The sequence below is a fragment of the Prionailurus viverrinus genome, chromosome C1, assembly GCF_022837055.1.
Source record: "Prionailurus viverrinus isolate Anna chromosome C1, UM_Priviv_1.0, whole genome shotgun sequence".
Lineage (NCBI taxonomy): Eukaryota > Metazoa > Chordata > Mammalia > Carnivora > Felidae > Prionailurus > Prionailurus viverrinus.
Window position 1 is genome coordinate 34184639 of NC_062568.1, and position 26988 is coordinate 34211626.

The 26988-nt window shown below is 40.3% G+C and overlaps 1 protein-coding gene across 2 annotated transcripts in view; it reads left to right on the top strand.

Annotated features, from left to right (window-relative positions):
• Positions 1–26988, top strand: part of HECW2 (HECT, C2 and WW domain containing E3 ubiquitin protein ligase 2) — a 266445-nt gene that overhangs the window by 196981 nt on the left and 42476 nt on the right. For both annotated transcript variants that reach the window (XM_047869633.1, XM_047869634.1), the window contains exons 21-27: positions 5027–5179; positions 6953–7051; positions 10360–10489; positions 11524–11670; positions 12313–12427; positions 15278–15363; positions 16346–16458. In XM_047869633.1, the coding sequence (XP_047725589.1) occupies positions 5027–5179; positions 6953–7051; positions 10360–10489; positions 11524–11670; positions 12313–12427; positions 15278–15363; positions 16346–16458 (843 nt within the window). The remainder of the gene's footprint in view (positions 1–5026; positions 5180–6952; positions 7052–10359; positions 10490–11523; positions 11671–12312; positions 12428–15277; positions 15364–16345; positions 16459–26988) is intronic.

Here is a 26988-nt window from a genome sequence, read left to right on the forward strand (position 1 = left end):
GTCTACTTACGTGGTAATACTTTGTTTTTGGTAATTTTTAGTTGGAAACAAAGGACAGGAGAATAAAATTACAAAATTAATTATTTTAACAAGTATTGAATACCGCTGACAACTTGGGTGCTGTTGGCCCAACAACGAGATGGTGTTTAAAATGCTTCCTCAGCACTTCATGGGCTCAAAACTACACTGCCAGCCCAAAGACATCTGTGCATATTCCGAAATGCCCTCAGATGCAGCTGTTGTATGGCTACCCACCCGTTGTCTGGAGTTTCTGTACTTCCGTGCCAAGCCTTTAGCTGTGGAACCAACCTAACTGGCAAAACAGGAATGTAACAAACGATCCCTGTGATATGAGTCATATTAACTATTTATATGGAAGAGGTTGGTAAGACATTGCAGGAAGCACATGCACGAGATGCCCTGCTAGGACACGTCTTACTGAATTAGGTAGACGTGTATCATTTGTAATCTACAGCCTGGTCTCAGATATGCATTCTAAGCTTTGGATGATAATCAAATCAAATGTTTAAAACTGTCTTGGCTTTAGAGTGGCTCCATCAGTGCTGCTAGAGTTAAAACACACACACACACACGCACACACACACGCACGCACCAGCAGATAAAAACGTGACCAGTTAGAGAAGATCCATTTTCCTCCTAGAGGAACTATTATTAGCTTTGTTTTCTCTTGGGGGGGGGGGGGGAAGGAGTTTTACTTTTCACTTTAACACTTCAGGGAACACTCTCCTTATCTTTAGCCAGAATCAGCTCTAATCATAAACAAAAAACCAACCAGTGAGGTCCGCTTTTGTTGTTTTAAAAACTTTACCATATTAGAAGATATTAGATCTGGAAAGGGACAAGCACCAAGCTAAATATAGTTCAATTGAGTGATTTCTGACAATGTGTGCAAATCGAGTTGTCTTTTAGGGATTGGCATACCCTAATATCACTGAATGAATCTACCACCTGAAGGCAAACTTGTGCAAAATTATTCACTCTGCTAGATTGTCAAATAACAATGTAAATTATGTTGATTTTCTTTAGAGAGAGCATCAGAGAGCTCCACTCATGGATTCAACAACAGACATTGATCCCCTGTGGTAGATCAGGCTAAGGTACTTGGAATACAAAAATGAGAAAGAGACACGGTCCCCTTCTCTGTATGGTTACAGCCTAGATGTGCGGATAGGGGAGGCAAGCACATAAACAGGTTATTATAATACACTCTGGTAGGTGTGGTATTATGGAAACACTGAGAGTTGAAGCTCAAAGCTCTTTCTAACTGAATGCCACTGTTTAATTTTAAGCAGCTATAAGCCCATTTTTCTTAAACCAGTTGTCTCTTTGTAAGAAAACCTTCTTATAAAACTGGCTCACGTTTCAGTTGTCTGTGGCCCTTCATGTGCCTCGATTGTGTCTGAAAGGCCCTTCAGGTCAGGGACCACTGAAGACCACAGTCTCACACTTAGTAATTGTGACTATTCTTTTTTTTTTTTTTTTTAATTTTTTTTTCCAACGTTTATTTATTTTTGGGACAGAGAGAGATAGAGCATGAACGGGGGAGGGGCAGAGAGAGAGGGAGACACAGAATCGGAAACAGGCTCCAGGCTCCAAGCCATCAGCCCAGAGCCTGACGCGGGGCTCGAACTCCCGGACCGTGAGATCGTGACCTGGCTGAAGTCGGACGCTTAACCGACTGCGCCACCCAGGCGCCCCAGTAATTGTGACTATTCTTAAAGTTACATATACCCTAGGGTACTATAGTCATTATTTCCTTGAAGAGATCTTCACTAAAGATGAAGATTTATAGTAAGCCAGGTATTTTAATAAAGGAGCATTTTCCTCTTCCTTTCTTTGATCTTCCATTGGCCAAGTTTCTGTGAAGGCCAGATAGTAAATATTTTAGGCTTTGCAGGCCATACATTTCTTGTTGTACTTACTCAGTTCTGCCACTATAGTGGGAAAACAGCCACAGATAACATGTCAGCAAATATGCATGGCTGTGTTCCAATAAAACTTTATTTACAAAGCTAGAGGATGGGCCAGATTTGACCCTCAGGCCATAATTTGCTGACCCCTGCTTTTTTTTTTAAATTTTTTTTTTCAACGTTTATTTATTTTTTTGGGACAGAGAGAGACAGAGCATGAACGGGGGAAGGGCAGAGAGAGAGGGAGACACAGAATCGGAAACAGGCTCCAGGCTCTGAGCCATCAGCCCAGAGCCTGACGCGGGGCTCGAACCCACGGACCGCGAGATCGTGACCTGGCTGAAGTCGGACGCTTAACCGACTGCGCCACCCAGGCGCCCCATGCTGACCCCTGCTTTATAAGCAACATTTTTATTAGTCTTGATAACATTTAAAATGTACTGACCGGTAGGCTGTAAGGAGTAATGAGCATTAAATGTGGGGTCAGGAAACCTGTGCCAAAGCCTAGAGTTGCCCCTGCAGCTTTCATTTGATCCAAGTCAGTGATGTCCTTCAGCCTCAGTCTTCTCTTCAGTAAAATGAGGGGATGGACAAAATGACTTCTAAGATGCCTTTGATTGGCATTCTCTATTTCTGGAAAGACACAAGGATCTGATGATGAAATTCACCATCAATAGGAAATTTAAAGGGACATTTGCATCCACAAGGATCTGGGTAGACTGGAATGTGGACCATGTTTCACAAAGTGAAATTTAGTAGGAAGAAGTATGAAGTCTAGTACTTAGGTCCTAAAAAGATACAGCGACATGCAGACAGGAGGGGAGAGTCTTGGGATAAAGCAGCACAGGTGGAAGGTTTGAGCTGATGACTAGCACATTATGAATCAACAAAGTAAAGCGGCTGTCCCACGAGGAAAGATGGCTTTAAGCTGCATTAGCAAGAAGAGTGTCCAGGAAGAGAGGACAAGGGCTCTTTCTAAGCTCTGTGCTGACAAGACCACACCTGAAGTATTGTTATCACTATTAGACACCACCCCTTAGGTCAGACTTTGACACCCTGGAGAGTGTCCAGAGCACAGGACCAGGGTGGCAAGGGAATTCCCAGCCCTTTCCTTCAGAGGAGATTGAAAGACGTGGCCATGTTCAAGAGTGGGGGAGGACACAGAGAGCCAGTGATACCCAAACGGCTACACTTAAGAGTTCCTATAGAAAATTACTTGTTGAAAGATTTTATATCTTTACATCTAGGTTAGTGCTCAAAATATAATAGGCACTCAAATATTTGTTGAAAAAAAGCCTAAGTATGTGAAGAGCATTCAAGTAGAAGAAGTATTCTACTTGTTCTCGGTGGCGTCAGAGGCCAGGAGTAGGACCGAGGGAGGAAGCCACAGGCAACTGCTGCGGTCTTAGCATGTAGAGAGGTAGTCCTCATCATTGTGCCTGGGAGGGAGCCCAGGTGCTGCTTTGGGAGTCCCCATGGTAATCTTAGCACAGTCTCACCAATGCTGGTGGTCACCTGGTAGCCACAATTATATTCAGCTGCCTCGAGACAGCTGCGTCATGTCACCTTAAGGCCTCTTGGGTTCTGAGAGCGTGTGTTATGTTTGCATTTTTCTGCACACATAGGTTTCCTGTCTACACTCGTATTTCCCAAAGTGCAGTGAGGACCGGAGATGTATGAGATGACTTTAGCTATTACACAAACTGACATTTTTTAAATATTTACATATTTCTTTTAATGTGTATTAGAAAAAAATAAAGCTAGCACATCATAATTCCATAAATGTTATGTAAGACATAATACAGGCTACATTAGAAAAGCAAGAAAATTTAAAGTTGATAATGAAACGTGGTAAGCACACTTAACAGGACCTATATATTCAGATACGGCAAAAGTTGACAAAGTAGTAGGTGAATGGCTGAAGTACGTTCTAAGTAAATTCTATTAAACTCTCAACGAAGAGCTATAAAAGCCATTTTATTTTGCTTACAAGTATCCCATCTCTTTCTTCCACCTATAACAAGGTAATTTTTCTCTGTCACACAATCCCATCACTGGAAAAGACTCAGATGATTTTCCTTTTTCATTAAAAAAAAAAAATGCAGTAATGCCGATGGAGAAAATTCCAGAAGAGAAAAAAAGTCGAGTGAACAAAAGAAATCTTACAGAATCCCACCACCCAGCTTCCCGTTCCCCTCCAGCATTCCCTCCTTTCTTTGAACCCTTGTGTAAACTTGTCATCGTGGGATAGATGTGCTTTATATTTTTCATTTTAAATTTAGCGTATCAAATCACTCTATTACAAACTCCTCTTTGCTGCATTTTTTGCTCTCAGCATTCTTGGCCACTTGTCATTCCTCAAAGTTAACGCAATTGCTTCTCATGAGTCTCCTTCACCCCGATGTCTTTCTAAGTAAAATGGAATTTACACTGTAGTTCAGGTGCTAGAGTTTCAGCCTCTTCTCTGGATACCTTCGTTTAGGAAGCTTTAGACACCCTCATTTTACTTGTCTATAATTTTCCTTGGTGTTTTATAATTTAAAGTTTTCACTCGAACCCTGTCATTCCATTTTTTGGGCCTCTGATCTCCCTAGGGGGTCTTGTATCTGTACTCTCCTATCACCAGTTCAGGAAAGTCTCTTTCTTCTCCCATTTCAAAATGTTTCAGAAATCCATAAGGACTCCATGTCCCATGGATGTAGGTAGCTGATACTCTCTGGTTTTACTCTGTTTAAGTATTTCCCAATGTACTCCTTTTCTCCATAACTCCATTCCAGACATTGAAAACATTTACTTTTTTATATGTGTGTATATATGCAACCAAATTATTGGCATATTGCCTATTTTATCCGTTATCTGATGTGTAGCTTTAGCCTTGGATATGCCTCATACAAATGCCCATTCCACTATTCTGGGTCAAGACATGGATAAGATTGGGACTCATGATCATTCATTTTATTCTGATAGTCCAGACATGCGGGCAATTAGACTTGTAATGACTGTTCTATAGACAGCTGAACTCTGTAGAAAATGTGCCCAATATATAGAAAAAAATAATAATAACTGGTTATTCTTTCTGTGGAATTTTTCTAAAGGCTGGATTACAGTGGACCTTCCAGAGAGTTTTTCTTCCTCGTGTCCAGAGAACTCTTTAACCCATATTATGGCTTATTTGAATATTCAGCCAACGACACATACACAGTACAAATAAGTCCCATGTCTGCTTTTGTAGACAATCACCATGAATGGTAAGTACTTTTTCCTCAACACTTTTTTTCAGTTGATTTTCTGTGAGAGTATTTTTTATAGGAACCCCTATTTCTTTTAACACTTTTTTCCTTGGAGAAAATCATATTTTCAGTTTCATTTGACTCTTATTTTTGTTGTCAAATTTAAATATGCAGGCAGTCTCCAAGCTAGGGATAGATTATATTCCACACTTGATCGTAGCCAAAAGACCGAGAAGTAATATATTCCAAAAAACCAATTTTAAGTGAGTTGGGTAGAATTCAAAAGGTTTTTTTCCCATTGAAAGAAGGTTCCAGATGATGTTAGGTTCCCAGCAAAATCGCTAGGTTCTGCTCTGCACCTTTGGGCATCTCTGAGCTGTGAGATGGGGTAGGAGAAGGTCCTGACCCAGAGGTCGGGCAGCTGCTAGAGCAGCCCTTGGGGAAGTGGCCAACACTGGGGGTGGGGCAGAGCAGCTGGGGTGCTGGCTGAGGGTAATGATGGCATTCTAGTAGGAGGGAGGGAGGGTGCGGTGCCCTGGAAGAACCGATAGTAGAAGAGAACCTGGCAGAAGGACACGGGCTCAGAGTCTCAGCAGTGGCGCTTACCCTATTAGCTATTGAAATTTGTAGCCAGGGACTGCTCCTTTCCTATTTTTTCACATAAAATCATCAAGGAAAACTGGTATAGGATTCCCCTCTGGGGATTACTTTTTCTGAAAATCCTGAATTGCACTCTTTCCAAATGTCCTTACATACCTTTTTAATCCCTGTGTTTATACACTTTAAATACTCTATAACCCCTATTTGCTTGTTCCTCTTTATTTATAGTAACAACAACCAAAAAGAAGTAAGTAAGACTCATGGAAAAATTCTCTTTGAGTCATGAAGGTTAATATTGGTGGGTGGAGGGCATTAACTTTTAGGACTTATTCTTCAAATTAACTCCATTTAGTTACAATTTGGAGTCCTCTTAACTGTAGCTATTACAGTTATGCTACCTTAGGTGGAAATAAAGAAAACAAAGCTGCTGGACATTCATCTTAAAATGGCTGTCTAAAACTAAAATCACAGATGGACTGTATGGACTTCAGTGTGGATGTACACTTTTGGATCCCTTTCTGAAAGAGAAAATAAGTGTACATCTCAGCAAATCCAATCATGACTGATGTATTTAGTAAAGTTTCCAAAGTGATTCAGAATAGGATTGAGCCTTGAAATTTTAGAGAACAGAATGTCCCATGAGGAAACTCCCCCAAAGGTCCACATGCATAATTCTTGGATCGTGACAATTACCATCCGGAGTGCAGTTTGAGAGAGACCAGGTATAGGAACTTTCTCACTTTGAGATTGGGCTTTTCCTCAAGAGGGGATTGCTAGTGGGTTTGTATTAGAGAAATTCTGCAAATATTCTTGCAAGCAAACTAGAAAGGGACAGCATTTTCCCCACCACCGCTGGTCTCAGTCTGTCATCTCTGAGAAATGGCTTGGGGAAATTTCACTGACCTGCACATGGGGAATTCGTGTTGACCATGTGGGGTGCTACATGGTAGACATTATTAACATGAGGTGAAGGAATTATTAACAGAGTGAAACAGATTTTTTTCAAGTAAATGTGAATATTTGCCTAATGAAGACACAGGCTACAATGCACACAAACTCTCACGGACCCAGTAAACGATCAGTCCTGGACAAACTTAGATGATTAGAGCAGAAAGGCTTTCTAGAAGTCAGATAGAACAATTTAGAAACTGCCTCATGACGTGTAAGCTGTCTTGTGCTTTTTCTTCGCAGGTTCCGATTCAGTGGTAGGATTCTTGGTCTTGCGCTAATACACCAGTATTTGTTGGATGCTTTCTTCACACGGCCCTTTTATAAAGCTCTTCTCAGAATGTAAGAGTATTTTTGTTGCTTGTGCAATTAATATGTAAGAATGTAATATTTCTTTTATTAAAAAAGGGCCTTTTGTCAGTGTCATGTATCTGCTTAGATGTCTGAAGCTAAAACAGTTTGAAATATGGTCACTGTGTTTTCCCCAACCCTGTATTTCTGTCTTGCCCCTAAAGTCTTAGTTTTGCTTTGTTCTAGAAAATTTATTCTCATTTGTTGCAACACATGTTTCTTCAAAACAATTGTACTTCAAATACAGCTCTGGAATTCCTGTGGTATTAATGCCGATTATTAATAGAATAGTTGTGGGTTAGTCTTGGTGACTCACAGCCCCCTATCCTTTATGAGAAGCATTTTATATATTGCTTAATGCAGACTTCAACTGCTTACTCTTGGTCCAAGTTTTCATTCTCCTTTTGTTTTGTTTTTGTCTTATTTTTTGTTTGTTTGCTGGAGGTGGGCAGTCCCTTATTTTTCTTGAGACTTCCCTATATGCAAGATAGTAATTTATTATGGCAGATGAGAATTTAGCATTCACAGAACTTTTTCTTCATTGTTGCCACAATGAAAGATTGCAATTATTGTAAAATGTAGAGCAAACAGTTTCTGTCCTGTAATCAGTAGTCATTTACAAGGCTAAACAGGAGAAGGCAACTGTCTGGTGGGGTAGTAGCTCAAACTTGCAAGGAGAAAGCACAGAATGATTGCTGGGTTCTGTCCAGCTTATTCCCTGACAGGCCTTGTGCCTGCTTTCTGTAAAATGGAAGCCTAGACTTCAAATGAAAAGCAAGCATTTCTAATGGGCTCTTAAGAGGGTCAGTAGGAAGACTTTTTGCTTTCCTCCCTTTTGGTGTCTGGGCAGATGAAACCCTGGGCAACTGGGCACTGTCCATTTGCCTCTCGGGTTCCCCCGTCCGATTTGCACCTTCCCATTTCATTGCCTTTTCTCATCTTCTCCTATAAGCTTCCTAAAAGAGTGGTCTGTGCTGATGTGCCCTCAACACACTTTAGCCTGGCTTCCTTGCCACCAGCAACCCTTAGAAGCTTTTAAAGAATATCCTTTAGTCCTCATCTTACTGTATCATCCTACTGCTTTTGATACTGTTGACCACTCCAACCCCGAACCCCACCCACTTACTTTGTGTCTTTCCTCCACTGGTGTCCCTGACACTATTCTCTCCCAGTTCCCCTTTTATTTTTATGTCTCTTTCATGGGCTTCTCCTCTGACTTCCCCTTAAATTTCGGTGTTCCTGGATCTTCCATTCTTGCCTCTCCCCCCTCCTGCTTTTCCCTCTCTATGTGCTGTCATGGCGAAATGTCTACACCTGTCTCTTCTCCTACTGGCTCACATCTGCACCCTTAGTCTTACTCTTTGAGTTAGAGGCTCATGTGGTCAACATTCCACTGAGTGTCTCCACGTGCATGTCTCCTAGGCATCTCAAAATCAACATGGTGACCACTAAACTCCTCAATTTCCTCAACCTAAAAGTGTACCTTCTCCCATGTGCCTAGTCACAGTCCATGGTGCCAGGATTCTCAGGTCACTGGTCAGAAACCGGGAGTCACCCTCACACAGGGATGGCAGATACACAGCACAGATTCTGCTCTTCCCTACCACCCATTCCACTGCCATGCTGTGGTTCACAAATCATTTATCATACTTTTCCCCACTGAATTCATTTTGGCCTCAGGAATTTTTTCCACTTATAGTCCTCAAGACTGGCAGTTAATCAGAGCTGGCTTGCAACATGAGTTCATTTGGTACCCCTATTTTGATAGCCTTCTTTATACCCCTGATGATACCACTTACTAATGCCCATGTTTACCCCTTAAATAATTCTTAAATTCATCTTCTCCTGTCCACCCTTAATAGCAAAATAAAACTCTTATCTTATTTTGGCCAGATTACTGTAGTGGTCTACTAATTGCCTCCACCATCTGATGAGAACCACTCCTCTCCCCACCCCCATTTTAAGTAATCCTCTATACTACAATCTCCAGAGAACTATTTAAAATCGCATCTCACATCTGATCATGTCATTTCCTGTCCTAAAATATTTCAGTAGTTCCAAAGCACCACGCTCCTTAGAATGATATTCAAGGCCTGGTCCCAGCTACCTTCCTAGCCTTCTCTGGATGTTATGTCTTGTGGTTAACTCTCTGATACTACCAGTATGCTTGAGTATTTTGCATATTCCATGACCTTGTGCTTTGTTAATGTTGTTCTCTCCTCCCTTTCTTTTCCCCCGTCTCCTTCTTTTCATCCATTTCCCTTTACTTCTCTATCTTTTAAACAGCCTACAAATTTTGATGTAGGTATTACCTACTCCAAAAGACTTTCCTGAATCTCCAGATTGAAGTCCCGCATTCTTGCTATGAGAGCTCCCTGTATCTACCTTATCGTTGTTTTTAATTGGAGTGTAACATTCATGTAAGAAATACACAAATTTTAAGTGTTACCCAGCCTAGGCTATCATCATCACCTTATATTAATTGACCTATTTGTGTGCCTGTCTCCCCAACTAGACCATTAGCCCCTGAGGGCAGTAACTGTTTATCAAGTAGCTGTTAAGATGTCTGGCACATCCTTGATGGCTAATAAATGTTTATACTGAACCAAACAAAATGACCTCTGAAATTGGGCTGATGGGGGGAAAATTCAAAACAACAAAAGCAAATCAGTTGTTACCACCTTAAAACTGGGCTATGTAACAGTAACTCCATTGTATGCAGATCCTCTCTCCACAATGAAAAAAGAGGAAAGAAGTATGGAAAACTATTATAATTGTAGAGAGATTCCATAGCTTGCTGTTTTCAGAAACCTGGAAAGAACAAGAACCATGAAGAAAAAGGAGATGTATGTGAATGTGGATCACTCAATCTAGTCTTTGAAAAAAATAACAAAGTTAAAGTACAGTATAGAAACACACCAAAAATATCTAATTATGAGAACAGTGTTTTAAGGTGGTATAACGTAGCCAAAAGAATATGGGACTCAGGCTGTGAACACCTGAGTTCCAGTTCCTGCTCTGGCATTAGTCGTGAATGACTAGGCAAATGGCAGCCACTCGGACAGGCTGGTTGATTTAAGGCATTTTATATATCCAGGATTTTTACATCGTATAGCGTATTTTTTTTTTTTTATTATTTAGCTGCTTTGGTTACTGAGTTTGACTGAGAACATTCCAGAAATCACTGCCTATTTTGTTGACCTTGTTCTTGTCTTCAATTCTTAGTTTCTTTCCTGTGTCTGGGGGGTTTTCCTAACAGTCATCCCTACATATCTGCTTCTATCTGTTTATCATCTTAGTCTGTGTGACCTGAGTGATCTAGAATACCTTGATGAAGAGTTCCACCAGAGCCTGCAGTGGATGAAAGACAATGATATCCATGACATCCTGGACCTGACATTCACTGTGAATGAAGAAGTTTTTGGGCAGGTCTGTGTATGTGAATCCCCGGTGACTTAGCGTGGTAATTAAAGGCTGTTGGTTGATGAAGAATTAATTCATATGCGTACTTATTTGTGGCTTGTTGGGTGGTTTCAACCCCTGTTTATATACAGTTATAATAATTTTGGCTACAAAGATTATTTTAATACCAACAGCAGAGTAGGATGGTCTAATTTACAGATTGTGGTAACTACTTGTGTATTATAAGCAATCTTCTTTTTATTCCCAACTAAAATATCCACATAAAATTTTAGAATTGCCTTGTATAAAATACAGCTTTTCAAAGTCCATGCTACCCCAGAGTTGAATATTAAATTATTTAATTGGCATTTGTACTTAACTCTCATTCATGTTTAAGAGAGGAAAATGTTTTGAAGCTGAGGGATGAAATAATGTTTTGGTGAAGGTTTGAAAACATGGTTGTTGGTTAAAAACATTTCTTTCAAAAATTATATACTGTTTCATAAGTAATATTCTTATTTACACATTTATGTTAAGTAATATTCTTATTTACACATTTATGGTCTTCTGTATTTCGTGTTTTGGAAAAGAAGTTCTCAATGTAACATTCACTTAAATGTAATTCTGCTTCCTTAAGGCAAATCTTTACTTAAATATTGGCTTTTGATATGTAGTTGATTCTGAACCCTAATGGAATTTGTGAAAATATGTTTTTGCCAAACATTCCAATAGCAGTGGGGCAGAACCTGGAGCTAATTTATTTTCATTTAAAAGACTTACTAGTTTAGTCAGGATTTAAAATTTAACCTCCAGCACTCACAATATATAGATTTTTAACCACTGAGGCTTTTAGACATCAGCTCAATGCCTAGTTTTTACTGAGCACCGGTGTGTGTGTGGGCTCCATGTTGCACCTCCCCCACTGCTGTGGAAACCCCCCTCCCGCCGTGGCCAGGGCAAAGACAGGTAGCTGGGTGATTTCGGCTCATTGGTAGCAGTGTTCTTCTAACATCAAGAGTATTTCTTTATGTTCAGTGTTTTGTTTTGTTTTTTAATCTCAGATTACCGAACGAGAATTAAAACCAGGGGGTGCCAATATCCCGGTCACAGAGAAGAACAAGAAGGAGTACATCGAGAGGATGGTGAAATGGCGGATTGAGAGGGGTGTTGTTCAGCAAACAGAGAGTTTAGTGCGTGGCTTCTATGAGGTAAAGACAATCAGAGGGAGTGGGGTTTTGCAGGCTGCTATCTATGATACCACAGTCCATCTTCTGGTGCTTTATTTGTGTGCGATATTTCCATTTTTCTTTTATTTGTTATTGCACTTTCAATTTAAAAACTCCAATATATTTTGTATGTGTTTCAAGAACACAAAAAAGCTCCATGCCCCCTTACAAGAGATCTTTGAAATAAAATGATGAATTCAAGTAGCATTTCATGACTTAATGACCACTAATAACAGTGAAGTCATACGTCTTACTCATGCTTTGATACGGGTGATCACGTCTCATGCTTGCTATGTGAAGTGATTGTATCTTAGGGTTTGAATGAGTTGTGACAAATACTCCATGTGACTTCCTTTGGAGGAGCACTAGATCTTTTTAAAAGAGAAAAACAAACTGGATTTATCAGTGGTCAGTCTTAAAATGAAAATTCTGTTGAGGAGAAGCTCATCCATCTTGTCTTAAAAATATATTTGTCGAGAGCATTGCATTCTTCAGAGTGCCTACACAGAGCACTTCCGTCCTATTCCTAAAATTCCTTGTGCCCTCCTTTTCTGATGAGGCTTAATTATAGCTGAGATTTCTCCTGACTCGCAAGCCATGCCCTGCATTCTTTTTACTCCACAGGTGGTGGATGCCAGGCTGGTGTCTGTTTTTGATGCAAGAGAACTGGAACTCGTCATCGCGGGCACAGCTGAAATCGACCTGAGTGACTGGAGAAACAACACAGAATACAGAGGAGGTGAAATGTGATTTAAAGATGGCTGAACTTTTACGTTTCATATTCAGGGGAAGCAAATGGTTAGCATGCCAGCCTGAATCCAGGACAGGCAAGGCACTCTGTATTATAATCATAGGTTTGCCACAGTCTCCTCTGAGACCTTGGGCAAGGTACATTCCCTTCTTTTCCTAGTTACCTCATCCATCAAGTGGAGGAAGGACTGTTTACACACCATCTGAGGATGTCATAACTGTTAATTGTTGGTGAAGAAATGTGACCATAAGAACACTAATTAATTGTTTTATGGTGTTGTTAGTGAAGCACCTAGGAACTCACATCCACCTGGTCAAACTCCACCTCTTCTCCCTCCATTCTAAAACTTGAAGCGACACACCCTCTAAGCTTCCCAATAGAGCAAAGGCAGTTTTTCTGCATTTCACTGAACGACCTACCAGTCGTAATTCACGGTTGAAACACATAAATGGAATAAGACCTGGTTCTCAAAATTCAAGAAGCTTATTGAACAGACCCTTCTAAACTCAAGCATGAAGTTCAGCTGAAAAGGAAACTACTGTAAGATTAGTTAAAACCTGCATCGTATGACAGTTCACTGCCTGGGAAGCTTTAGAAGTGGCATTTCTGTAGATCACTATAAATTGTCCACTAGCAGTTGGGACTGAAGCCATTGAAATCTCCTCACTGAGTTAATAGACTTTGAAAGGGACCTGATGGTGATCCAGAGTTGAAGTTTTATCCCATAATTTTAAGCAAAGAGAGAATACCTTTTCTGAAATTTATTGCAGTGTGATAGTCTTCAGAAAGTCACGACAAATAGCAGTTGCTTTTTGTTGTGATTTTGGCTTTTGGTTTTTAACTCAGAATGTAAGGCTAGCAGCAGTTCTGAACTTGGAGAGTAAAAACTACAAACTTTAAGTCCCTGAATTAACCACTTAGCAGAATACACTGAGAGCTGAACATCTCTATCTTCAGTTATCTGTAAATTGAAACAAAAGGTTAAAAAAAAATTTTTTTTTTAAGTTTGGAGTAAAAAAAAAAAATAACCTTAACATTTGCTGGATTGCTTTTGTTCTTGCCTGTTTGTGGCTCTTCCAACTCATCGCTGTTGCCGTGGGCTGGCCGTGCGTGCCCATTTTCTCTGAAAGGCAGTATTAAATTGCAGTCTCTCTTGCTGCTATTTCTGAAACCCAATTGCTACGATGCATCTTTTCCAACTGGCCCCATGTGTAACCCATATGTGGCCTTGGTTATTGTAACTTTGTTAACCAAGCTCTTTTTACCACCTAGAACACAATTTTCTCCAGCATGCTACATAACTTAAAAATCTTACCATAAATGCCATTAGCCCCCCGCCCCCCCCCCCCCCCCCCGCTCCGCCCCGGGCAGATTCTAATAGCAACACTGCTAATCAGATCAGCCATATTCATCTTTACGTATTGTAAGCTTTATTCACTGTGTATGTCTACTCAAGTCCCTATTTCCATGGTTATTGTAAATCTTTCCAAGTGAAATGCTTGGGAAGAGAGTGCTCCGGGTGGGGAGGCAGGGAGATGGTGAGATACCCAGCTGTTTGCTGACCCAACTAGCTGGCACTGGATGAAGAGGCAGCTCTGCCACCTGCCATGTGGTCATTAGGCAGCTGTTTGTAGAGAATATGAAGAGACACTTGCTGTCCTCCTCCTCCAGAAGGTTTGGCACAAACAGCAAAGGAGAAGCAGAAAGGGGCCTGATTCATAAGATCAGAAGAGCTATAAAGAGCCACTGTGCTTATTTTATAGATGAGAAAACGATTTGCTCAGCACCAAATAGCTAGTTTCTGCCAAATGGACATGGAGCCTGTATAACACCGTGTCCAGTATAAATATATTTACCTTTCACTTGGATCCCTTTCTTGTCCAAAGCGCACTAAGCATCACTGATCAAATGGTAAACGCTAAGGCAAAATTTCCCCCAAATGCTACAACCACTGTAACCTGTGAGCAAAAATTCAAATTCAAATCGTTTTTTACCCACCTTGTATGTTGGACTTACTTGTGCTGACTCGGAATGAGAGTGGCTTTGTGTACCTCGAGCACATGAGTTAATTGGTTTGAATCACCAATTGTACCTTAATCTTCTCTCAACTTAATTTTTCTCCGATGAAAGATTTTGGGATCCACACGTACTGCCTTAATCCTCCCGGGGATGATACTTTTGACATTTTATTAAATTCTACTAAGCTATGGAATAAAAGTAACATTTAGGTTCGTGGTTATTTGCGATTTATTAGTTGAAGGAAATAGAGTAATAAAATTACAAATTCCTTTTTATTAATAAAAAGTAAGTTGATTTAAAAATATAAACATTATATGTAGTTTTAAAATAGTTTGCAATTAAGTATTTACTTGTATACTTATTTGATTAACATGTCTCTCCTTTACCAGAAGCCCTGTAAGGGTCTGTTTTCTTTGCCACTGTTACCCCCAAGCTTAGTACAGTGCTTGGCATAGTGATACTTGAAAATTATTTCTTAAATGAATGACCAAAAGAGGTATTTCCAGTAACAGCAATGATCTTTTTCAGAAATGGTATGGTTAAAATGACAACTTTGTTGTTTTTCTCTCCACCAGTTTTGTTTACTGACCACTAAATGGAAACAGAGACCTCCTAGTTTCATTGAGTATTGTCTTTGACTTTTGACACTCATGTGATTGTATTTACAGTGTTATTCCCTAGCCTTAAATGATAAACAACCTTTAAAGAATCCAAGATGATGATTTATGTCTGGGGGTCTTTTGTCGACACGTCATGGTGTCATGTCATCTTAACATAGAAAAGTCAAAGTAATGTGGGCTTTCCTGATTGGTTTAATAGGATATCATGACAATCATATTGTAATTCGGTGGTTCTGGGCTGCAGTGGAAAGATTCAACAATGAACAGCGACTCAGGTTGTTACAGGTAAGATGCCATTAGTTAATTTTTTAATGCATTAATATAATTATTATTGGAATTGCTTATGTTTAATAATTTCTAAGTACTCAGTAAACACACCCCATGTTTGCCTGCAAATGTGGGATACATTGTTTCAGACTCTTCTGATTGCATGTTCTGTGGCTCCATCACTATGCAGAACATCCCCAGCCATGTCCAAGCATCTCATTAGAATTTTGAGGAAATACCAACTCCAGTCCAAGAATCCCAAGAAAAACAGCTGCCTTCAGGGCAACTTGGTCCCTTCAACATGAGATCCCGGGGGCACTCTGCAGGGCAGCACCTCTAGCAATAGAAAATGACCTTTAGTCTCTTAGGAAGTGACCAGGTCTTTGAAAAAGAATCTTTTCTTTTCTTCCATGTAACTTTCCACAAACTTGAGATAACAGTGAAGTTCAAGGATACTGGGAAAACTAACTCATTATTTTCTTGTGGTGTTCATAGTTACATGGGCATTTGGTGGTTGATCGCAGCCAAAGAAATATCGGGAACAAGCCTTCTGAATGCTTAGGCTGAGCCTTACAAGTAGATTGGGTCTTAACTCCTTTGGATCAAGGATCTGGTCCTCATTTATTTACCTCAAGTTGATCAGGGACTGATGCCAAGTAGACTTAGGCTGATTGATATACCTACTTTATTTATCTATAATGGGAAATACACCCAGTTTAGTCTACTGAGCTGGCTAGCCGTACAGGATGCTTTATCTACTAAGACCCTCTGGATCTCCTTTTCTTTTATAATGCACTGTCTTTCCTTAGTGTTCCCCAGATCTTTGTCAGAATTCTTGTGTTGGGTTTTTCCACACCCATGGAGTTTTGTCTTCAGGCTTTCCCACCAGTGAGCAACCTGCTGTTCTTCCCTGAGAGCCCTGCACATGAATGATACCATGCGTTTGTCAGCAGCTAGCCTCTTGGTTTCACTTTATCCTTCTGTTTTCTTTGGTTGATAGTTTGTCACGGGCACATCCAGCATTCCTTATGAAGGATTTGCTTCTCTCCGAGGGAGTAATGGCCCAAGAAGATTCTGTGTGGAGAAATGGGGGAAAATCACTGCTCTTCCCAGGTAAAATAAAAAAACAACACTTCTGTACTGTCACGACAGATGTTCCAGGAGAGAGAGACCTTTAAGTTATGCGTGTATTGATTAATTACTGTTTTTATATTAAAAGTTTGGGAGAGTGGAAAAAGGCTTAAAAATTTAGAATGAATTTATCTTTGATTACCTTTCAAAATGGAGGAGTAAAAGATCTTACTGGGCATCCTTAAAATGCATGCATACATATCTTTTTCTCTTTTTTTATTGAAGTATAATTTACACATGATGTTACATTAGTTTCAGGTGTACAAAATAGTGATTCGACAAGTCTATACATTATGCTGTGTTCACCGCAAGTGTAGCTACTATCTGCCCCAAGACATCACTATTATAATATCATTGACTGTATTCCCTATGCTGTGCCTTCTATTAGCCTAACTTATTCATTCCACAACTGGAAGCCTGTATCACCTTCTCCCCTTCACCCATTTTGACTATCTCCCATTCCCCCTCCCCACTGGCAACTATAAGTTTGTTCTCTTTATGAGTCTATTTCTGCCTTTTGTTGGTTTACTCATTTGTTTTGTTTTTTAGATGCCACATGTAAGTGAAATCATTTGGCTTTCTGTCTGACTTATTTCACTTAACAGAATACACTCTAGGTTCATCTGTGTTTTTACAAATGATAAGATCTCATGTTTTGTATGACTGTGCAACATTCCTCTGTGTGTGTGTGTGGGTGTGTGTGTGTGCGCGCGTGCGCGCGTGCAGGCACATGTGACAGGCACACGCACCACATATTCTTTATCCGTTCATCAGTCAATATGGGTTGCCTCCGTATCTTAGCTATTGTAAATAATGCTGCAGTATCTTTTTGAATTAGTGTTTTCATTTTCTTTGGGTAAATATCTAGTAGTGGAATTACTGGATCATATGGTATTTTTATTTTTAATTCTTTGAAGAACCTCCCAACTGTTTTCCATAGTGGCTGCACCAAGTTACATTTCTACCAACAGTGCATAAGGCCTCATTCCTTTTTCTCCACATCCTCGCCAACACTTATTATTTCTTGTCTTTTTTATTTTAACCATCCTGAAAGTGATAGGGGATGTTGCATTGTGGTTTTGATTTGCATTTCCTTGATGATTAGTGATGTAGAGCATCTTTTCATGTGCCTGTTGGCTATCTGTATGTCTTCTTTGGAAAAATATCTGTTCACGTCCTTGGCCCATTTTTAATTGGATTATTTGTGGGATTTGGGTGTTGAGTTGTATAATTTCTCTATATATTTTGGATACTAACCCCTTATTGGATATATCATTTGCAAATATCTTCTGTTATAATACAAAATGCTGTATAACCAAAGCATTTGTTAGCTTTAGTGAAACAATGTTGGTCATCACACTGTGGCTTCTTATGATTGTGGCTCTGACTTAGGTGTTCGCAGAAGCTCTCATTTTAAGTATATATGAATAACTATTTAGAATCCCGTCACTAAAAATTGCCACTATGGTTTCTAGAGAGTATTAAATCATGTCAACGTACTCTATACCTCTTTAACTTAAATCATACATGCCTTAGTGCCATGTGAATGCTCTCTGCATTGATTCTCATTCATAATAAGATAATGCACTTCCCTGGAGTGAAAAAAAAATTGCTTTGCTGCTGCTAATAAATTTAAGAGCCTGTAAGGTAGTAGTTGTGAATATAGGTGTTTGGGGTTGAATGGAGAACTGGAACTGAAACAAAAGAAAAGGAGGGAACACATGAATAAAAGAGGAATGGAGGAGAGTTGATTTTAGAACTCCTTTATGTAATCAGCAGTAACAATACAGTATTTTTGAGGTAAAAAAAGACTTCAGATTGCCTCTCATTTTACTAATAATAAGACTGTGGGGCACCTGGGCGGCTCAGTCAGTTGAGCGTCTCTTGATTAGGCTTAGGTCATAATCTCGAGGATTGTGAATTGGAGCCCCTCATAGGGCTCTGACATTGCAGAGCCCGCTTGGGATTCTCCCTCTCCCTCCCTCTCTGCCCCTCCCCCGTTCACATGCTCTTTCTCAAAATAAATAAATAAACGTTAAAAAAAACCCGCTGCAATCTGGGGGGGGGGGTGGTTAAATGATCTTCCCCAGTGGTATTAGGTACCCCAGGATGTCATCCTGAGTTTTTTTTTTAAGTACAAGTAACTTTGAGAAACCTGTTAACGAGACTTTCTTCCTAGCGATTGCAAGACACTGTTTCTTAATAATTATTTTCTAAGCATCAACACATGACAAGAGGGGCACTGAAAATACAGATACAGATGGCAATGAGCAGTGCAAGCTCAGGGCCAGCGTAAGCCTCCTCAGTCACCCTCAGTATATTTCAATCTGTGAACAGAGGCACTACATCCAAACCCCTAAGTATTAGCCAGCATACCTGATGTTCCAGATTTGGGAGACTGTAATTTCATTATTTAAAGAAATATTTTCTTTATACCTGAATCATCCCTCCCCCACCCCCACCTTAAACACATATTTGTATCTCAAAAACAGATTCACACTGTCTGATTAAGGCTTTGCACCATTCTGAAAAACTCAAGGATTAGCATCAAGGAGGCAGGAAATGGCAGATTAATTGTGCCACTTTACTCTTGAAATCTATTTTTTATAAAGATTTATTTTTGTAAAGTAGATGGAATAAACTGTAATAATAAGCAGATATATAAGTTGTTCACATTTAATCACTGCAATTTTCACCAAACATGGTAAGCAGAGAAAGGTAATTTGATGTAGACCTGAGACCTAGCTTCAGAGAGACTGGGCTGCATTCCAGCTCTGTCGCTTACCTGCAGTTGAGTCTTGGAGAAGTTGCTTAATTTTTCTGAGCCTCTGTTTCCTTATTTACTTTGTAGGTCAGTAATTCTGAGGATTCGATGCAATCATTCGTGTAAAACATTTACTGCTGACCCTGGCCTTGAGTAGTTAGTAGTGGCTGCCATTATGATTTCTGTCACCATCATCTGTAAAATATATCAGGCAGTAGTGTATTGGAAGGAGCACAGGGTTGGGAGTTAGAAGATCTGGGTTCTAGTCCTGCCTCTGCCACCAGCTAACTCTGGGACCTAGAAGATCACTTGATGTGCAAAAGGCCAGGGAGAGGGTGGTATATTAGGTTTGGTTGAACAAAAACTTATAGTGAGAGGTTTCTGAAAATCTTGGGAGTCAGGCTGGTTCACTTTCTACTTCCCCCTGAGAGTTCCAGGAAGTTTGTGTGCTGACTCATTACAAGTGATGGTGTTCTCCATTATCATTGCGTACACACAGTTGGGCAACAGACGTTGTTTCTTCCTTTCTTCATTATGACCTAAGGTTGGTTCTAGATTCCTAGTTTTACCCAGATTATAAAAATGCATAAATACAGATGATATATGAAGCACGTCAGGCAAGCAGACTACTTTCGTATCTTGTCTATAACAGGTTCTAACGTTTTAGATCTGATAGGGAGAAATAGCTGTTCAGCCATTCTGCTCCACAGGTAGTGAGCTTATCTATTGGAGAGGCATGCGTGCAGATCATAGCGCAAGGATATACTGGCTTTCTGCTCCGAAGCAAGAGGCCTGATCCATCTCTGCAGAATAGGGACAACAATGCCCTGCTCAAAGAGGATGTGACAAGTGAGTAAGATAATGCATTTGAAAGTCCTTAGAGAGAGTAGCTTTCCTTTGTTCTTTTTATCCCTTGATTCTGACTCTTCCGTAAGCCCACCATACTGCTATAACTATGAAGATGTGCTCCTCAGAGAAAGTACACTTGGAGGAAAAATATAACAAGAAGAACTTCAATGTACGACCATATATTTTTCCAGAAGTGATTTTTTTGACTGATAACATTGGCGTCATCCTTTGAAATGTGGGGTGTTGCTTAAATGTTAAAAAAAGATCTGTAAGATTGTCTGTAGTCTGAAGAGATTGTTCTATATGACTGAGGCCATTTCTCCTATCATTGAAACGGATGTACTGAAGCCATTTTTCCAGCTATTTCCTGATAGGTTTAAGTTGCAGAACTGAAGATCTGGTCTGTCTCATGCTGGTCAACCCCAATGTATTTCTTTTTCCTGTTAGTGAGACAGTGTTTAACCTGTAAAGTGTTAAACAGTGTTTAACCTGTAAAGTAGGACCTCTCTTTTGACTGGAGACAAAATGGATGGGTGTTCTTCTTACTTACAAAATGTATTCTATAAGAATTCTGGCATGGGGCACCTGGGTGGCTCAGTCGGTTCAGCGTCCGACTTCGGCTCAGGTCATGATCTCACAGTTTGTGAGTTCGAGTCCCACGTCAGGCTCTGTGCTGACCACTTGCTCAGAGCCTGGAGCCTGCTTCAGATTCTGTGTCTCCTTCTCTCTCTGCCCCTCCCCTGCTCACGCTTTGTCTCACTCTGTTTCTCAAAAATAAATAAATGTAAAAAAATTAAAAAAAATTCTGGCATCATCTCATTCAGAAATGAGAGACTGTAGCCTAGAGAGCTGGAAGTGGCTGTACAGAATGAGGATGGGCAGTTCTGGCAAACGGGAGGGCATCTTAGCCTTTCTAGACACAGATGATGGAGGGCTTTTCAACCTTTCAAGCAAGCAAATTTGAGTCTTATTTTCTCAGATTTCCTAGTCTCACTTTGTGGTAGCACTACTTACATTGTGAGCCAAAAAGTGTATTAAAGTATATAGGGTTGTTTCTGAAGCCAGTACAAGTTGAGTCCATGGCTCTTTTTTTCTCTCTTGTGGTAATGAAGTAACTAGAGACGCAGATGATAAATAATGATGGAGGCAGACGGGTGTCTCCGCAAAGGCTTATAGCCTGAACACATTACTGCACTTCCTCTGCTCTGCGGTTGGTAGTTAGTTCTGTATTTTGAGTTTCTGTAGATTTCCTATCCCCTGGTGCTCTGATGTACTTACGAGACAGTCAATTCACTTTATGGCAATTGCTCTGAAACATTCTGAAAGACAGGATGCTAACATGCCAGCCTGGAAAATGCAGGGCAAATCCTCTCTCCCAGCATGGTATGGAGTTTATGTGTTCATCTCTGAAGGTTCTTGCCAAGTAGGATGATGGGACAAAGGATTTGGAGAGCTGCAATAATGATGGAGGGGTAGTGGGTTTTTTGAAGGGGGGGAAGCGTTTTGAAAATGGCTGTGTCTGGAGATTATTATGAATGAAATGCTGACCCAAATTAAGAAATAAGCAAGAATTAATTATGAAATGGGTGTCTCGGGGAGACAGTTTCTCTAGTGGACTAGAACTTTAAAAAATAAAAATATTTTTTAAAGATACAACTTTTTTCATTTTTAAAACTCTGCTTTTTATTCTTATGAAAACATTTACCAAAAAACAAAAACAAAAACAACAAAAAGGCCAAGAAATTCTTGTTCTCCTCAGAAAGCCCCTCCAGGCTAGTGCCCCCAGTGCACCTGTCACTCTGTCACACTTTATTTCCTTCATTAGACATACCCCAACTTAATCATTATGTTTAGTTATTGGTTTACTTGTTGATTATCTGTCTCTCCCTCTAGGATATAAGCCCGTGAGAACAAGGACCTTGTTGGAATTGAATGTGGCTTTGCCTATAGTGCTGAGTCCTGGCATATAATTTGCACTCAGTGAATATTGTTCTTAGTGAATTCTTTTTTTTTTAATAATTTTTTAAAAATGTTTTTATTTATTTTTGAGACAGAGAGAGACAGAGCATGAGCAGGGGAGGGGCAGAGAGAGAGGGAGACACAGAATCCGAAACAGGGTCCAGGCTCGGAGCCGTCAGCACAGATCCCGACGCGGGCCTCGAACTCATGGACTCTGAGATCATGACCTGAGCCGAAGTCGGACGCTTAGCCAACTGAGCCACCCAGGCGCCCTGTTCTTAGTGAATTCTTAAACTTAGGGTATGACTGTGGACTACTCCAGATGCGATATGCCAGAGTCACTTTTGTATCTCTGTATCCTCATCTGAACAATTGAGATACATACCAGTAATTACATCACAAAGTTGTCTTGAGGATGAACTGAGGTAACACATGCAAAGTGCTTAAAATGAGGCCTACTACATCATCCAATAAATGTAGCCATTATTTTTTTTGAAGTTTATTTATTTTGAGAGAGAGAGAGCAGGGGAGGGGCAGAGAGAGAGGGAGAGAAAGAAGCCCAAGCAGGCCCCGTGCTGTCAGCATGGAGCACAATGTGGGATTCAATCTCATGAACCATGAGATAATGACCGGAGCCAAAACCAAGAGTCGGACACTTAGATGACTTCACCACCCAGGTGCCCCTAGATTTAGCCATTATTACTGTTGTTCCTAATATCTAGCCCTCAGAGCTGGCATGGTATATCTTTGGGTGGGCAAGAAATATGCTACATCCACTCAGGATATTTATATTTTGCTTGGACTTCCAAGAGTTTTCGTCCTGGAACTGTTCCCTACTGAGTTTTCTTCTACAGCTTTAAATTCTTACATTTAACAAGTGTGTAGTCTTCTTCATTTACAGGTGAAGAAGCTCACAGTGCATAGGTTGAAGTTTCTTCCGCCGATCATCCCCAGATGCAGGAATCCCCACTATGGGGACATTCCACACTGTATTTATAAATCCAGGTACATTTTAACCAAGGTGTCCTATTGAAACTTTGGAAGGCATTATTAGCAGAGAGACTTCCTCTAAAAAAGCCTTTTGATACTCATTATGCATTTATTGTATGCAAAACCTTGTGGTAGATATAAATTGATCTCTGTCCATGTGGACCTTAACAGTGAAGGAAGTAATAGACATTTAAATGAACAGGTAACCAACATCATTGGCCACCAGATGGGATATGACAAATGAGTAGTGGGGGTAGTAAAGGCCAGAATTCCCTCCCTTGATTCACGTTTATTGAACACCTGGTGAAGGTCAGGGATTATTCTGTGTCACCATGGATTACACAAATATTTGTGAACTAGTCTTAGGAATTCCTGTTATAAATCTCATGGTCTAAGAAGATATTAATGGGGATATTACAGAAATTATGAATATTTTAAAAATCCTAACAAGTTTTACCTTTATTTGTGTTTATAAATCTATCTAGGCTAACAAAACAATCACTGGATTACTTTAATTGAATTTTATCATTCTGTGTGATTGGTAACTTTGAATTTTCATGCTGATTACAAGCTCTGAACTCATCGTCTATTCCCCCACCCATTTCCTATATTTCTTGCTTTGTTTAATGGTACCTCTGCCATCTTACTCCCCATACTTAGTCACCGGCTACCTTTCCTCTATGGAATAAATGGGAAAGGTCTTTGCATGAACACACCTCACTTCCTGATGTGGTCCTGCCTCCCCAACTGGCTTATGGTCTAGTCTTGGCCGCTGTCACTCAAGTACTTTTACTTCTCGAGTTTCCTGATGATGCATTGTTTCCCCATACTTCCGGGCAGTCTGCTAAGAACATCCTTCTCCTTGTTGTTTATCCAGAAAAACCCTATACGCCTACAAATCCTTCAAGGCTTGGCACAAACAGTATCCACTTAAAGCCTTTCCTGACTCTGCGGAGCAGACTTGCAACTCCTTGTATTAAAATTGTTTGTGTGCAGGGCCACTAATAGCTCATCTGGATCTTTTGGATTAATTAGACAACTGTGTCTTGTAGCCTTGTGGAGAAATGCAGCCCTGAGTTAGGGCTCATGGTTTGGTGAGCATAGGCAAAGGTAGGCTGGATTTTAGTGCCCACTCACCCAGCCAGATCCCCTAGTGCAGAGCACAGACGGCACAAGCTTTAGGGCCTCCGATTTGCTTGCATATTTTGATGCCAGGTTGTAAATTCTCCTTGTGGGCAGAGGCCAGACTTTACTTCCTCATCTACCAGGGGACAGGTCAATGCCTGGCATGCAGTAGGAACTCAGTAAGTAATTGTTCAGTGAATGAAGGAATAAATGAAATGTTGTGTAAATTGAAAAATCTTTATTCATCACGGTACTTTGTGTGGGGAGGACAAGCTTTCAGAATATGGCATCTTCAGGGGGAGAAATAGTATAAGAGGTTTTACAGGGAAACAGCCTTGGATGCTGCCTGAAGAGTCATTGAGCCCTGAATTAGAGGCCCCGGAAAGCCTGGAGGAAACCCCCCCTTTGCGTACTCCACAGCCCAACTACAGGCCCACTCTGGCCCTGCCCTCAGCAGCCCTGACAACCAGAACTGCAGGCACACCTGATTCCCTTAGGGGAAAGCCTGTGGACACTCACAGAGGCAAAATGTGGCCTTGAAAGGTAATTTAGGTCAGGAATACTCACATTTTCAAAGGAATCTAGACATTAACAAGTAATATGTTCCAAGGTTCCTTAGGAATTTTCCAGAATGCCTTTTGACTTATTAATTACTTGATAAAGAGGTGGGAATAGGAACAAGGAGACAAATCTGAAGGATTATGCACCACTGCCGATTGGAAAAAAGAGAGTATGAGTAAAGCACTTTCTAAATAATAATGCAAGTACAAAGGATTTATTAGATTCAAATATATTTTGTTTCTAGGACTACACCTACTTGATAAAATGAGATCCATGATTTTCTCCTTCTCTTTCTCCCTCTCTCTCTGTCCCTCATTTTCTCTTTTAATTTAAAATCCTGTTTGTAATTTCTTATTTGTCTTACATTTTGAGTCCTAAAGCTACCAAAAAATCAGTTCTGGGAAAATGGGGTATCAATTAATAAGTACACACACACACACACACACACACACACACACACACACAGTGAAAGAGAGAGAGAGAGAGAGGAGAAATTCATTAATTTACTGTGAAAATTTAGAGGGGATTGTGATACTTTGGGCTCACTGGATTTAGATAATTGACTTGTCTATCTATAGGAAAGAAGAGAGAGTAAGCATGTGACCTGGTTAACGTTTGAAGAATACAGAAAGCACCAAGAGATTAAGTCATACCAGATGTCTGGAGGGCTTTAAGTCTTCTTTATATTGATGGCTGCACGATTTCCCAAAGATGGGTTCAGACCTGCCCTCCTTGAGTGGTTCTGGCTGCATAGATTAAAATGAGGTAAACTCATTATAGCCTTAGTGTAGCTGGCTTTGAAAGATTTGAAAAATGTCCTTTTATTGAGACTGAATAACTGGATGTGCTTTTGCTGCCAATGTCAACATAGTCTAAGAGCCCTCCTGTTATTTTCTGCTAGAGTTTTCTTAGGACATGGAATGGGGCGGGAGAGGGAGGAGTGTGAAAAGCCTCAGAGGATTGTGTTTTGTTTTGTTTTGCTTTTCCTCTTCTTGGCTCATACTGCAGGTTGATGGTAAATATTGGGCAATTTATTTAACCACACTATTCCTCAATTTCCTTATTAGCAATGCTGTCTTGTTTATAAGGAGTTTTGAAATTTTTGCAGGCATACAAAATGCTGATGTAGATAGCCAATGTCGATATCTTATTTCTCATCCACTTGATGTCTGTCCAGTAGTGGAGACCACCTGCATCGGACTCACTTGTAGTGATTGTTAAAATACAGATCCCTAGGCCCACCCTAAACTTTCTGAATTAGAATCTTAGGGGGTGGAGCCAAAGATCTCCAAGGTAAACAGGCTTCTTGGGTGATTCTGATGCACTTCAATGTGTCCCTTAACGTACCTCTGCTTTCTGGTAAGCCTGAGATAGGACTGATGGTTTGAACTGAGCCTAAAAATCCCCCGGTATCTCCCAAGGTTTTCTGGACTGACCTAATGCAGACCATTTTCCCCAGAGCTACTGCATATTGTGTTTGAGTCATTCATTTAAAAAATATTTGAAGCTTCATTTGGCTAAGCCTTGTCATCAAAATGTATGTAATCTAATATGATGTTCAAGTAGGATGTCCTGTAATGTATGTGGTCTGTGAACTAACACTTCACAGTCAGGAGTAGGATAAAATTAACACTCAGACTTCAAAAAATGAAAGAACAGAGCCCATGAACATTCCTGTTTTCGGTTTCATCTTGGACTTCCCCTAGGTTGGGGTCCTATTTTTGATTTGGCCACTGACTCAACTTTGACCTTGGGAAAACCACTTAATCTTTCTGAAGTTTCCCCATCCACAGTATATATACTTTCCATCCTCGTGAAGCATTTTCTAGAGAAGCTATTTAGTTTATTCAGAGGGAAAGTTCTTTTATGGTAACCATATGTTATACAACTAGATATAATTTCGGAAGCAGTGATCATCTTAGATTATGGATCAGTAATGGTGATTGTGTCTTATGACTGAAGAGGATCAAAAAAAGTTGTCCAGTCCTTCCCTTTGTGTTGAGATCTGAGTCTTTAGAGAGAAGAGTACTCAGGCGTAAAAAAAACCATTCAGACTTATAGATTTACTGGATAAGATACCATAGTATCTGCAAAGATACTACAGAAACTGCAGAGAGAGAGACATGCCGAGTTCCTGTTTCTCTGCTCAGGTACCGGGGGAGTGGAAGGACATCTGTTTACTCTCAGCTGTGCCCCCTGCCTATCCTTGATAGGGTGATTCTACTGTATTACATTCATCACACTTACCTCCTTTCCTTGGACTG